Raw genomic sequence first — 16,221 nt, 5'->3', positions numbered from 1 at the left:
TAGAACAGGAATTTACAAAGAAACACAAAATAATGCAGCATCAGCTATAATGATGACGCATGATAAACATCATCAGATTCTATGACACCTGTCAAATTTAATTTGAAATCTAGAAGCTGATTTATTTTTCAACTGAACAAGCAACAGAAACTTTATTATTGAGCAGTGATTTTCATGGTTTGTAACACCATGATCATAATCTCATCAGTTTTATCAAACTAAATGCACAGTACCAGATAAAACACTAAATTTTTGTCAGGATATTTGTTTTTGTACTTTTATGGAGCCTTTTTAAGGAACATTTTTTATTCCAATAATTTCAGTAAATATGTCCTTAGTCTTTAAAATAATAACTTTTAAAACAAAACAAACTAATTGAAACACCGATATAAAAACAGAAAATATCTTTGTAAGAAAACACATCAGTTACTCACAAGTGATATTACCAAGAATTACTAATTATTACTCCATTATTCCATATATTGTATAGAGTAACTACTATCCAATTCAATTTTGGATAAAGTTAAGAGTGATCATTAAAAAAATGTACTGCTGTAACTAAGTTAGTTTACAAAGCAATAAGGAAAAGGAATCATGCACATTCACCTTTCAGGAAATGGGACTAATTCCCAAACTATCTTGCTGACACCGACCTGGGGAAGTAGGTATATTCATTTTGCTATTAAGATTTTGAAATAAAACAGTTATCTACTTGTACATGCTATTTCTCCATTAAAATTACATTGGATACTACACACCACATGTACTTGAAGCCTTATTGACATTTCTTACTAATTACTTCGCTATGTTTATGATCAAATAAGTTTTGAAAAAGCCATTCTCTCTGGTATATTTGTATGAAAGTTCACTTTGTATATATGTCAAAATCAAGAAAGGTAGATAGCATAGCTTATATGCAAAGAGCCCTCTTGTGGTTCCAAGCAGGTAAACTAAAATCGATTTATAATGCAGTATATAGACACATATTCACACACAAGCAGGATTATAATATAATAATATATGTGTTGTTTTAGGAAAACATTACTTGGACATTATTCAGAAAATTTCTTTGCCCTACCTGCACACAGTTACTGAGAACAACAAGCTCTTTCTGTAATTGATCACATCTGAGGCAGAGAGTATGCCATAATGACAGGTGCTGCACAAACTTTCATCCATCAGAGACATGGTTTCCCTGTCCCTTTTTGACACAGCTACTGAGTTATATCAGCAAAGAGTTTTTTTGGCATTCTTCATTCAAAATACGTAAGAGTGGTTTTCCTATCTTCCAAAGGAGTTTATTTTCTCAATAACATTAAACTTAAGGAAAATAGATTTACTAAAATGATTTAATGGTAGCCTTTACTTATGGATATTTGCAAGGTCAGACATGGTCTGAAATACTGGCACTTTAAGATACACGTTAGAACTTTTATTCTGTTCTTCTACTCACTATTTTTTTCTACTTCACCAAGACATAGAACATCCATTTTCAAAGAGAAGAAATCTTCCAAACTAAATAATATATTTGAATTCTCTAGTTAAGGTTGAACAACCAATTTTACTTATTGTGTTTTATAACAGCGTTTAGAAATCCATCTGTTACGTGCTGGTTCAACAGTAAATAAAAATAAAGTTTCTTAAAATACAAAACAAATCTGTAAAAGAGAAATAAAGAAGAAAGTTAATACAAAGAAAAATGAAATACCTTTTTGGCCTTGCTTTTTTTTTCATATGTGTCTGATAACGGTTTTCTTTTTTCCTGAGTGGTGTCTTTGGAAAACAAATATTCAAACTCAGTAGTATCAAGTATATCAGGTTCTTCTAGTGATTCCCATAATGTTGGTATGGCAGTTTTCCTATTAAGGGAAAGATAGTAAAACTTATAGTAAATATTTATTAATAAAACCTTATCAACAATTGGCTTAAAACTCAAACAATCACTGCTAGCATACTAACAGCATTCTTTCTCTGTATCTAACTGTTGTAAGGAGTCAAAATATTTTTCAGAAGGCTGTACTAAGAAGTGTAGCTACTTAGTAGACTACCTGTTAAACTATCAAAGTGCACATATGATAGGGCTTTTTTTTTTTTTTGTACAATAACCATATATTGCAACTGCAGCTTGTGCAAATAACAGCTCTAGAGATCTCTGCCACTTCAACTAGGATTTCAACAGCAGCTTTTTTGACTAATTTCCAGTCATCTTCCCAGACATATTAAAAAAAACAATATCAAGAAATAATGATCACACTTTATTCAAACATGTTTTTAAGAGCATTTGTAGAGGTCTTGACTCACTTCCTGTTAGGTTCAGATGCTTCCTGCTCATATGTAACTTTGTTTCAGGTTTAAGAAACTAGAACCTAAGTGGTCTATATCTTGGAAGACTAATCCATATTCCATACCACTCAAATTTTACATGCGGATTATCTTTCCTTTTTTACCTTAATCTTTCAGGAACAGACATAGTGTAGATAAGCATCATTGTTTATACTTTGGAACATATTAAACAAAATACTCTTGTTTTATCTGGATTTAGGAAAAATTATTTGTAGTGCTTCAAAAAAAAAACAATTCTGAACAAGTTTCAAAATGTCAATAACTTATGAAAGTATATTTGAAAAAATTATCTTTAGACTGCTCTTTTTGTCATATCTATCAATAAAAGGTGGGCTCACTTCTTCCAGCAGATGTCAGTAAAAGGCAATAAAATGAGTTGCTATTAAAAAAACCACAAACACTGTGGAAAACCCTATGAGCTACGAATGGCTGATATTACCATACATATATTTATTACACGTAATATGCAAAAAAATGTAATATCTACCCATATAGTGGAAAAAAGGATTCTAAAAGCCACATTAATACTGAAATTCAGGATTGTTTATATTTAATACTCAACCACACATTTATTGCAGTGAATGTTCAAGGAACTCTATTTTTTCCATGAGTATCCAGTGGTGAAACATATTCTGTATCATGGGAAGTGGCTAGAGTTAACAGCTTCACTTTTCTGACACCAGCTGCAACGTCTTCATTGAATAATGCTTTTTGGCTCTGTAAGAACTTCAAAGACCCAGATAGCTGCTGCTCTGAGCAGCAGACTGTTGAAAAAAACTTCATATCCAGTGCAGACAATGATGATGCTGGATCATTGGACCTGGTATCCGGCATTTCATCAGGAAACTATGACTTAGACTCTATTTTGCACTCAGAAAAACTCGACGAACCATCTACATTTCAGAAGGAACATTTTGATCTCAGTAAATTAATTGAAAAAAAAAAAGGAAACTAGGTTTATTTTTGGACCAACTGGTGCTTCACTAATTTTCACAAGTAAAGTAAAAGGAAAGTAAAATCAAAATGCTCAAATATAAACTAATATAACTTCCTATGTTGGTTACATAGAAAAAAATCCAAAATTATTATTTGTTTTCTTAAAAATAAATTCAGTCAAAAACTAAAATAAAAGACATAATATAAATAAAACTGTTTTAATTACAGATGGCTCTATCAGTACTGCACCTCCTTTATACCAGATGCTTTACACTACAGGTTCCTCTGCAGCAAGTATTTATGCATATACTTCACCTTTCCTTTTACACCAGAACGATACTTGAGGTTAAGCTCAAGTTTGCTTTTTTCCAGAACAAAAATATTAGAAGCTGATATGGTGCTTTGAAGATAGCATCACCTTAAATGATTGGAGAGCCAAAGTAAAAGAAACTCAAAGTTCTTGCCTGACCAAATTTTAGTATTTCAGTTTTAATTTTAATGATCTCTTTTCTAATGAAAAAAAAAAAAAAAAAAAAAAAAAGGGTATCTTTCATCTCCTGGAAAACTTTTTATTTCTTTAGTACTAAGTCATGAAACAATTAAAATATTTAGTTGCTCTTTCACTAGATTTTTCAGGGAGTGCTCTAACTCCCTCTGTTACACTCTGTTTTTTCTGTTATAATGCACATAATTTTTTATTTACATATAGCATTTTAAAATAATTTGTTGTGATCTATTATTAGGCTTCTATAACTGTTTTGTTGTTAATACATACGAATTCCATGCTTCTATATGTATTTTCACTACTTGTATTGTCTTAAATAGCTTATATAAATTTATATCATGGCATATAGACAGAAAACAAGTCCAAATAAATTCATTGTACCTGCTGCCTTGCAATTGTATCCGTGTCCAATACAAAGGCTTCATGGGACGGCTAGGTTCAATGGCAGGTTTCCGAGGACCTTGACTTGAAGATAAAGTGCTATTAAAAAAGAGCCCAGGTCCTGGGGGTGGGGGGGGTGGAGGTAACCCAGATCCAGGCAGTGGAGGAGGAATAGGAGGTCCCAACCCTGGAAGTGGTGGTGGTGCTGGTGGTGATGGTGCTTGAAAATCCCTACAGCCTTCAGAAAGTTGAGGTGGCAGTGAAGGCCCAGATGCAAAGTGAGGTGTCACTGAAGTTGGACCCATTGGCAAAGGTGGTGGTGGAGGAACTAAACCTTTTAATGAAGAATCAGTGAAGGGAGGAGGTGGTGGAGGTGGTGGAGGTGGTGGTGGAGGTGGTGGAGGCAGCATTTGTTTTGGTTGACAAGACAAGACACTTTCTGAAGATGGTACATCATAACTGTCCTTATTTTCACCTTGGGTAGAAATACTATGTGTCAAAGATGAAATATTAAGCTTTTTTGGTACTATTTGGTTGTTTTTCACAGCTCTGTTTTCTTCTTCACTAGGCTTTATAAACGTTTCTCTGTCAGTCTGTATACATACATTTCGGTATGTCTTTGGTGGATTATCATCTTCAGTAGAAACACCAATATCCCTTGCTTCTTCATTCCTTCTGTGCAATTTATTATCAAGTTCATTCTTCAGATGTGCAATCGTTTCCTCAAGCTGAGCAGTTGATACAGCATGTTCTCCACGGATATGGAATACCCTGAGTTCAAACTGAGACTGCAGAACAACAAAAACCTCTCAGTGAATGTTTTTCTACTCTCTAGATTTTTTCACTTTTTAGAGCTTAATTCATTCTTTCAGGAAATATATTAAATGAAACCTTCAAGCCTTGCCATGTAAAAGATCCCTGTTTCCTCACTGTGACTATGACTCTCTCATAATTCAGTCAGTGATACAATCCAGCTTTTGTCAAATACTCCTCCTCCTGTACTCAGAGCTCCTCACCCCTACATTGCTTCCAGCTGACTATATTTTTATGAAAGTAAAGATTTATTTTCTACAGATTACTGTCGCACGTACCAGATTAGATTATTCCTTCATGTTTCCAGCCCAGAAGAAACTTATAAGTATACAAATAAATTCATATACTCAAGTTCTGTAAATGCTTTAATGTGCTGAAATCAGATCTCAATTATGAATTTGAAAGTACTTGCTCAGCAAACTGAACATGCATAGCAATGTGCTACAGAACAAAGTTGCCTTACTTTGGTAAAATCTTTTGTGCAGTCATTGTAGATACTACATATGAAAACAATTCTATGCTAGTACACTAAATAACAGTCTCTGAATCCAGAAAAAAAATAATCAGATTCAAAATTGATCTGAAAAACCGCTGCTAAAATTGATAAAAGTGCACTGCACTTGGATACCAAAAGTTAGGATCAACAGGATGGCAATTCTTCCTGAAAAGGACCAGCAAAGACAGCAGAACACAAACTGATCATGAGTCAACAACTCTGTATAAAAATATATAAATAGATATGACGGATGTAATAAAAATCAAAGGTGCCCTGCTGTGGTGCTCATTTTGGGAAAAATGCTGTCCTTCTGTTTATGATCACCTCTGAAATCTGGGGGAGCTTATTCAGTATTCATTTTCCAGGTTCTATGTACATCACCTTTTGCCTCCCTCTCACCCTTTCTTGACAATTGTTCCCTTCTTCTGCTTGCTTTCAGTTTCTATGGCTGAAAAAATAGCTTACTATATCTCTCACGTTTTCTTTGCAAGATGAAACTCAGCCTAGAGTCAACTGTTCTTTCAACATTACTATTTCTCTGATCTCTAAAACTAGCCGCTAGCCAAGGTGCATCTTTTTCTATTCTTCCACAGGTTGTCTGTTTACACCCAACACCCATTTTAAAGACGTTGAAAACATCACACATTTAGGCCCAATGCTCTTAATTAAAAGCATTATTTCGTTCCTCCTTCTGCTCTCACTCAGAACTCAGGCTGTGGAGGTCTGCACCTTTGATTCTGACCAAACAGGGCCATGCCTATTAAAGCCTCACCAGTACGGCTGCACTCACAAATGAGTTTGATTTTCCAAGATTTATCTAGTATTTGCCATTGGAACAGGACACCATCCATTTTCCTTGAGCAAAATCACCTCACAAAAGCTAATGGTCCAGCTGACTCTTAGTTCTCTTATATGCTAATATTGATGTAATACATTAGAAAGTCTGCATTATGTTCTTCCTAAAATATACCACTAACAATGGTTAGATATGAACAGAAGACATCTATTAAAAAAAATTTCCTCTCTTACAAAAATGCATGATATTTATACAAATAACCAAAATATTAATATATTTTCCACTTCCATACAGCCCTCTGCAGTATGAGTGACTTCCAGTGACTTTCTTTTTGTATCTGCTATGTGTCTTTTCTGAACAAATAGTGACAGCTCAACTTTGGTTGCATGAGACTCAGAAACATGTGAAGCATTATTCTCAAATGCAGAAGAAAGGCAAAAGCTGAATTAGTACAATCTACCTCCATCCAGCATTACGGACTGAGATAAAGCACAAAATTAATCACAGAAGACATTATGTCCTTTCATTCAGAATGCAAAATGCAGGTTATCTAAATGACTTCGAAATTATAATGTCAATTGACAAACCAATACCAATGGGATAATTTTTCTGCTCTGGTAAGTAACAAAAATTAACAATTAGTATGTCCAATATAGTCAGTTACAGTCTGTATAGTCAATTCAATGCTATTAACTCAAGTATATTTGTTCTGCTACTGTTTATGTAATGTTATTGTATATGGACAAAGAAAGACTTTCTATGGATGACATGGAATTACTCTGATACTAAGTTTTAAAGCAATTTGTATCTACGAATATAAGGGGGCCATACATCTCTACAGCAATCTACATTGAAAAGTTAGCTGTTGCCCTGTTTTTAGGCAAGGCTTATTGGCACTACAAATGTTTAAAAAGAATCCTGCAAACTGAAATGGTAAAGCATTTTCTAGAACACTGTTTAGAGAAAGGAACATGCAGGACTTTTCTTGGAAAACAGCAAGTAAATGCAGAACTAACATTTTTTCACTACTGTTTACTGTGCAATTCTACTCCAAAAAGTGACCACACAAAAATGGCACGTCATCACTGAACGATACCATTCTATGTATATCAGAGACAGATTACATCTTTAACTTAGAAGCATACACTTCTGCTTGTTTTTACCCTAATTAGCCTTGGAAAAATAATATAGTGCAGAAAAAGTGAGCTGAATTTTATTCTTTTTTTTTGACTTTATACCCTGGTTGTTGCATCTAATTAGTTACTTATCCCAAGCCATGAAAACTGAAAAAAAAACAGAACAAAGACAACAAAAAGTATCTGAGGATGTACTACTTTATAAGTGGGACTGTTCTGGGGGAAAAGGCAGGGGTGGAAGGTAAGAATTCTTGAATTGCTGCTGAAAAAAGTTTTATAGATTTCACAGCTTTTTTTCTTAATAGTATTTGGCCATCAAAGTACTGTGCATAGAAAAGAAAGGAAAAACATTTTTCAAAGACAGCCTCTGACTTTTTGATCATTCTAAGTATTTTCATCCTCAGTTTTTGGAAGAGTTCACACTTTTTATTCTTGCATTGTCTTGACAAAGAAGAAAAATGTCTTTTTTTTTGTTAAATCTCTGTCCTTGAAAAAACATACATTTGTTTTAAATTTTAACAACAATCAGAGATTTAGCAAAGAATTTTTCAAAGAAAAAAATTAAGTCTGTGCCAATTTACATAAAAATCAAAATTCCTTTCTAGCAAATAACTCAATAAATATAATCAGTTACATATGGTATATCACCATATTCAAGGGTACACAGTAAATGTTATTCTAATAGTTGATAGCAAAAAATATATAAAATGGATTGTTCATCCTCATAAATTTCCAATACTCTAAGTGTCTGTATAAGCTATATATACAGACAACGATTCTCTTTTTAATTTAAAAATACCAAATACTAGAAAATACAACAAAGATAGTTGGGAGCAAATGTGATCACAGCCACAATATAGAAAACAGTATTTCTATATATTTTATTATATATATGTTAATATATCGTATTACTGATAACTAGCTTTTAAGCAGTTGAGAAAGAAAGACAGCCTTAGAGTAATTTTTCAATACAAAATCATTAGTATAGCAAAACATTACAACATACTAAGTTACACTGCAACATGTAGGTTTTTGTTTGTTTGTTTGTTTATGTATCAACATGGTTGCTTACATATAGGACTAAAAATTACCTAGAATTTATATAACACTTTAAGCAATAATTGACATCGAGTTTGACAACTTAAGTATTTACTTTGATAATACTGATGATCCTTCTTGCATCTATAGACCGAATCCCTCAGTCCTTTCACTGTTAATAGCTACCATTTGACTATTTTAGATTTTACAAGTTAATTCATTTGAAGAGTTCAGTTACAGAGTACATAGATCCCAATCATTAGTCTTTGTTTTTCCCCAGCTGTCCTATTTACATGTAATTTTACTGAGATGAACTGTCTTGTTAAGCATAAATCTCTCCTTTTCTGTAAGTTCTAATCAAGCACACAGAAATCACCTGTTAAGTCCTTGAAATTTCTTAGAACCCAAGATATGCAGACTATCTCTAATAATGCTCATTGTACTTCACAGCATATCACAGCATATAATTATAGATGCAATTCTGTCAACTTTTGCACCTGGTCAGTGATTTACTCCGCTGTGGAATACCTGTGCCCACAGAAAAAAAATTCACTAGACTCTAAACCCTTCTTGACTCTAACAAATAAACATAGCTTTGTATTAGGGAACCATTCAAAATTTAAAAGCAAAGCAAAACAACTGTTAACTAAAAATGGACCATAAAAAACAGAAGACCATAAGCATGAAAAAAAAACAGATGGAAGTTAATGCTGACTGATCTCACTGTGCAATGACTTCTGTATCCTACAGAATAAAAGACTGTTAAATATAATATAAAGTACTGAGGAAAAAAACTCTTCCGCATGTATTAAAATATTTAGGCTAATGCAAATTGGCATGATAACAGAGTAGCAGAATAGTGCCACTCTCAACTCTCATTTGACAGCAATTGCCATCATACCCATATCTTCTGAGGGAAACAGTTGTGCTGAAAATGAAGGCAGACACGTCCAAATGAGATCAAGTAGAAAGTTATTAATGCCTCAGATTCTCTAACTTCTAGGCACAGATGCACTTTGCTAAGTAATGTCAGTAAAAACACCATTGGCACCAGAATTTCACAGGACAGATAATGTACAGTAGCTACAGGAAACCACATAACTTCGGAAGCATTCTGTCATATAGAAAGGGAGAGAGATCTCTGAAGAAAGTGACCTCCCAAAAGTAAGCTAGTTTATGCCAGGCAAAATAAATCTCACATGGCTTGCAAACAAAGAGATAGCAAGCTAAATTGAGACAGAAATTTCAAGGAAAACTGACACATTAATGGACAAAATTGACACTTTTCATTGGCAAAAGCTCTCCATATTTTTAACCCTGTTAAACATTTAAATTTCTGCAGAATGAAATAAGGCAGTTCATTGTACAGCACATCAACAGAAGTAAATGATGCATTCTATAGATGTTCTCTGAGCCTAAACTAATCAAAGAATTACAACTTGCAGTAAGAATTCGTCACTTAGCTATGAAGCTCCTCCATGAACAACTGACACAGAGTCCAAATACAGTAACAAAAGCCTTTCTTGTTACAAACTTGCTTCTGTTACCTTGGTCTTAGGACTACCTAAGATACTAAGTCTGTATAGATACAAGAATGCTAATGACTGTGTTTTCTGTTGGAGTTCAAAGATTATATTCAAGACCAAAAATAATAATAATAATAATAATAATAAATTGGTATTATTCAAATATTTTAAAACACAACATATAAAAATAGAGAACAATATTTTCAATTCTGTTTTCATTGATCATTTGTTCTGATGACAGTTTCCAAGAAGTCACATTATCTATCATTTACCCATAAAATCAAATTATTCATTACTGCTACCAATTCATAATAATGCTTTGGCACATAAAATTTGAAAACAATGTGAAAAATGACTGAAAACAAGATGAAGATGAAGCTTCAGTGACTAAAATTACAGAGGCAGTATGGATCCAATAAGAAAACTGATTGTAGTAGAGAGCAAGTTGTCTCTGATCTTAGGAGAATGTTTTTGGACACCTAACAGCTTTTTATTAGTGTGGCTGATTAAAATGAAAAGCCTTACTACTAAAATGTTCTTTTTGATGAGTTTTTTTTGCCATGAACTATAGACCTTGCAGTCCAGTGGGATACAAATCCTTTGATCCTGTGCAGTCACATAAATTCAAAGTCGTAAAACAACATTGAATTTGATTTTATTAGTGTGGCTGATGTTGCCAGAATCGTAATGCAATCTTGTTTTTCTTCTCTTTTCTTCCTTTTCTTTTGGGGAGGGGTGGGGAGCAAAGCAAAGTTTACTGTCAACATTGCTTCACATTATAAAGAACTAATTTCTTCGGCAGCCGGACTCCAACTCTAAATTACTATAACAAAGTCTTGTAACAACATGAGAGAGTAATGATATGAATCGTGTTCTAAGCTTCAATGAATGATTTGGCTGAAGAAAAAGTAAGCTGAAGCAAAAAACAGCATTAGTATATAGCACATGGAAAATAGTAAGAACATAATTATATTTCTGTAAAAGGATAACAGGTAACATTGAATAGTGCTTTGCAGTAGGAAACAATCAGCAAAATGACACTACGAGTTCTTATAAAGTATGAGATTTAAAGTTAACTGCACTTTTAGAAATTGAAGCTTTTCATACTCCATGAGCATAATTTTAGTTTTAAAAAATCTGTGAATACCTCCACCGATGAAATGACTGCCCTCTCTACCAATGTATAGAGAGTACACATGTGCAATAAAAGCATCTAAAACATTTTGAGGTGCAGCAAGCCACCCACTTCCTAGCTATGGAAGGAAACATGTTCCTCACCTGTGCTACAGAGAGGGACCTCAACAAAAACAAAATGATCATTTGGTGAAACAGCTTGTGCTCCAACATATAATAAAATATATTACAAAACATGTTACCTCATTTCTCTGTAGCAAAGGAAATGAAGGTAGAGGTTACCTTTGAGGTCAGCTTCACATTCAGAAAAGTTTTCATTTAGGCACATATTTTAAAAATTAATCTTTTCCTCACAACTTCATGAAAAAGGAGATATATTTTTATACTGACAATATAATATTTGCCTCAATTACAGTGATTAAAGAAAGAATACAAATTTCAAATATTCTTATCAAAACAAATTATATGAAGAAATGCTACAAACAAGATACTTTGCAAAACTTCCACCTTGGTTTAACCAGCAAGCTCCCAATTCTGCAGATATTATTGTAAATATTAGTGGTTAAAAACAACAGTAATTACCGGTCAGGTAACATTTCGAAGAAAACACATCACTGTCTTTACAACCAGTCTTCTTCTATGTCACTGATACAGTTTCTTAGCAGGTAAAGATACTGGTACACATAGCTAAGATACAGTTTTTGGCCTTCAGAGATTCTACTTGCCTCACAGTAGTAAAAGTCCTATTTTGGAAATTATTCTCTGATTTTGTAAAAGACATGGCTACTTTAAACTAATGTATAGTGCATAATCAGCATTTACTATCACATTATGCTAGACACACCTTTTACAAGACACACAAAAATGTTTTTAAAAATTGTTTAAAACCAAAACCAGATTTGGTCAATTACTCACAGGGGAAAACTGTAAGTGCGGTTGCCAGAACAACCTTAAATTGCTCGCTCTTGATGTTTCCATGAATCTTCCTCTTTGACATAACCAGCTTCTCATTCAGGGAACATGATGAGAATTAGTCCCACAATAACAGAAACTGTATTGTGGAAAAGTGTTAAGTTTTAAGACTTCTGCTTCACGTGTGCTGAAGCACAAAGGCGTATCATCCACAAAGCACAGAACCTCAGAAACGATATTCCAGTAAAGGTATTATAATACGAAACTGCCAAAATGGATTCTGTACCTGCACAAACTGCAAAGCTCCTGCAAGATGTATCACGAGCACTTTAGCTCAAGTGTTTCTCAACTGTTAAGCAATGATACAACTGATTTTCTAAGCAGCTATCCTGAGATTCTGGTATTCAACATGTAGGTGTGAAGTTAAAAATGAAATATGACACAAACATTAAAAGTCAAACCTAAGCATTCCAACGATTTTCTCTGAAATATTCTGAATCAGAGGGCTCAAATTAAGCCTCTGTGTATAAAGAAATAGTAATATATGCCTACCTGAACACATTTTGTAAGGTCAGATGTATACATAGGAAACATTCTGGCAAATTAAGATCTATGACATTGGAAAATTCACAATAAAACCAAAAAACCACAAACCAGACACAATGTAAACACATGATTAATGGGAAAAACACCAATTATATCAAGAATATGATAAACAAGGTCAGTGGAGGAGGAGAAATAGATTTTTGCACAAAAGAGCACAAAAGTAAGAACAACACTACCAAGCACTTGTTTATAGATTATTACAAGGATATAGGTAGTGCAATTTACTAGTTTTTAAGATATAAACAAGCACTGACTGAATTGGAGAAATCTTTGTTATGTAAGTAATTCATGTTCTATCTTCAAGAAAAACAAGAGTGCTGAAAAATATTTATGGTTCATGTAATTTCTATCTTCCCAAATTTAAAATAGGCAATTTTCTCACATTGTTCAAAGTTCACTATGACGTAACTTAACATATTACTTAATTAGTAATGAGTAAATAAGTCAGTCTCTAGAGATAAAAAAACAAAAACAAAAAAACAACACAGCCTTTTCAGAAAACAGTACAAATAACTAGGAATTAATTTCCTTCTGGGAAAAAATAAAAAATAAAGAAAAATTACAGCACTATCTACAGCAAGAGGAAGATGAGGAAGTATCAGAAGGAAATTAACTCATACACCGTGAAGAATTATTCCAAACTTCCACCATGAATGAAGATAGAATTGACAACACGTGCTTCCAAGTAAAGTGAAGCACTTCTCAATAGTTCTTTCTGTGGTTGTACGTATGGTGTAGAAAGTTATTGTTTTATTGCTCTTACCCTTTGCCCTCATTCCCCAGTCTGCTACTCTACCTTTTCCACTACTGGCCGTGCAAATTTATCATTAGAGAGTGATTTTCATCCAACTGTTGAGATTTATCTATTTCAACAAATACATACTCAAAAGATAATCTTGCTGCCATCCTCTAGGAGTCTTAGGAGTACTGAAGTTGTCATCTTAACATAATTTCATAGGCTTTCAGTCTGTTCTGTTTCATATTTTTGTTTTTCTTGATCTTTGTATTGTTACTGTCACATGCTGCGAAAAGGCTCCATGTTAAACATGGAGAATGCCTTCATGAGAACAATGTAGCCAAGAAGATTCATAAAGACACCCAAAGCATGCACAGTGGTAGAACTACTTATTTCACAGCTGAGCACAAAAGACTGAAACGTTTCAAGTTAAGCAAGAGTAGTATCAATGATTAACCACAAGCTGGGAGACCTTCATCAGTAACAACAAATGGAAATGCTGAAAAGCCAACAGCTCATTAGGAAAGACTGACTAATAAACCCTTGCTGACCTTGGCTGCTCTTTTAGACTGCAACTCAGCATCACCAGACAGAAGCATACACGATTTACAGATTTTCTTTTATTCGCACATGTTGAGACTGAAAATCCAGAGAAGAACACACAAAGCAACTAGCTACATTACATATGCATTTAATCTTGTAAAGGTTAAAAACATTAATCTTTGCATCTTGAAGCATTAACAAAAGTCGGCATATTGTCCAGTCCTTCAAGATTGTTTTGCTATGTACTCCAGCATATCAGAGCTTTCAACACTGTTCATCACTGACCCCAATAGTTTCATTGTAGATTTCAAAACATGGTGACTTCTGACAAAATGTGGAGTCCCTGTCCCTAAGAAAGAATTCATGTAGGCACACATAACAACTGGGGGAGCATTTGTAAAAATTTACTTGAGGTCCCTACCTACGAGCATCAGGAACTTATCAACTTTGTTGGTATAGACTATTTTAAAAAAAGAGTAAATTTAGGAAAAATAAATCAAATATGTTAAAATGTTTTGATCAGGTGTTAAAAAAATCTAACTTCTGGCATTGCTTCTGAAGCTGGAATTCTACTTGTCTATGTAAATAAAAAGCATTTTAAATGTCAAAAGTGAAATTACACACTTCCACAAGAGTGTTTTTTTTTGACAAGCATTTTGTCACACAGCAACTTTCAACACTATTTATCACTGTGTTCCAGAATTAAAGTACAAATTCCAAACTGTAGCAGGGACAAGGAACATCTTTTGTTACACCCACATTACAATTAAAGAGCAATGGAAGCACTCACAAAGGGATGCACACTGACCATGACGGAAAACAAATACGAAAGTGAAAAAACAAAGGGGCAGGAAAGGAACTGTGTAGCATAACAGATGTAGAAATAGATTTGTGAAAAGAATGAAGATGTCATCACATAGGCAAAGCTTTATTTCTTCATTCAGTAACTAAGGAAATGTTTCTATGCCTTTGTAATCTCAGAACAAAATAAAAATTAATCATTTTGAAATTATCAGACAATTTTGACTGGTGTTATGACTTTCCCTTCAGTGTTCCTTTCTCTCTGAGACTTTGAGGCCCTGGCCTTTAATCTCATCTTAACTTTGAAAGTAATTTCATATCATAAGCAAGTTCTGTGAAAAGGAAACTTCCTCCTCAATTCTACATTTTAGCTCTTGAATCCTTTGCAAAAATGCAAAAATTACAATGGAAAGTAAAAGTTACTACAAAAACTTCATGCTACATTCTACAAATGAGGCCAGCCTATTTTTTCATGATGTTATGGACACTGACTCACCACTGCTTTGCTACTAACTATGTTTTAGATGTCAGTAATTCCATTTTGGCTGTCTTATTTGCAACTGCAGATATTTCTTTCTAAAAAGTGTATTTATTTTATTTTTATATATCTATTACATCTATTCTTGTATTATTATGTATTAAATGGTATATATATTATATAACTTATGCATCATCTATGGGTTTTCTTATTTGTCAAACATAGATTATTATTTAGGTGTATATATAATTTTATGTGTGGAATACAGTCGTGCAATATGCATAATAATTATATTTTCTTATTTAACAACGATCATGTTGCTTATATAGTAATATTTTTACAAAAAGCTTCTTACAAAAAGTGACTTGAAATTAAAGACTCTAGTGTTCTGTGTATGGTAAGTAGCAAAATATGTACTGAGTTGGTGGAAACGTAATAAACTGTATGGCAAAGAAGATCCATGCATAAATTACAGAAGATCATAAAGACTTTGATTCCATCATTCAAAAGTAACATTAAACTTGTGTGTAAGAGAATTTTTGGTACATTTGTGCTAAAAGGAAGAAGGAGAAAAGGATTAACTTTTTTCCATACATTTTATAAATAGTACACTGTGTTCTTATATTGGATGAATACAATCTGCGTATTGTTTCCTTCACTTTGGAATTTAGCAGCCCCTTTACAGTATTTTGATTTAATATTCAGCCATTTTTATCTCCTTGGCTATTAGATGCTGTGCACACGGTTCTACAGGGCAAAATACTGTGATGATGATGGTGACTATTATCACGTACTGAGAAACACGGATTTTGTTTCTGCACGGCCTGCTGCGGAAAGGCTCTGCTGCCACCTAGTGGCAGCATTAGGAAATACACCTCAGCAGCACAGATGAAATAATTCAAAGCCTTAAAAATGCATCCTTTCGTTTTAATAAAGAATAGGTGAGAAAATTCCGAAATTCTCTGAGGACACAAACTAGTAAATGTAGTTAAAATTAAATGGGTAAAAACTAAGCTTTTATCTCTATATATAAACGTTTAC

At 33.5% G+C, this 16,221-nt stretch overlaps 1 protein-coding gene across 1 annotated transcript in view; it reads right to left on the bottom strand.

Moving 5' to 3' along the window:
* Positions 1-1,669: 1,669 nt before the first annotated feature.
* Positions 1,670-16,221, bottom strand: part of LOC104911161 (formin) — a 37,494-nt gene continuing 22,942 nt past the window's right edge. Inside the window, exons 4-5 of the mRNA XM_010711601.3 lie at positions 4,166-4,953; positions 1,670-1,859 (exon numbers count right to left, since the gene is read on the bottom strand). Coding sequence (XP_010709903.2) covers positions 1,685-1,859; positions 4,166-4,953 — 963 coding nt within the window. The 3' untranslated portion in view covers positions 1,670-1,684. The remainder of the gene's footprint in view (positions 1,860-4,165; positions 4,954-16,221) is intronic.

The sequence above is a fragment of the Meleagris gallopavo genome, chromosome 5, assembly GCF_000146605.3.
Source record: "Meleagris gallopavo isolate NT-WF06-2002-E0010 breed Aviagen turkey brand Nicholas breeding stock chromosome 5, Turkey_5.1, whole genome shotgun sequence".
NCBI classification, from domain to species: domain Eukaryota; kingdom Metazoa; phylum Chordata; class Aves; order Galliformes; family Phasianidae; genus Meleagris; species Meleagris gallopavo.
This window is presented reverse-complemented; position numbering and strand designations above follow the sequence as displayed.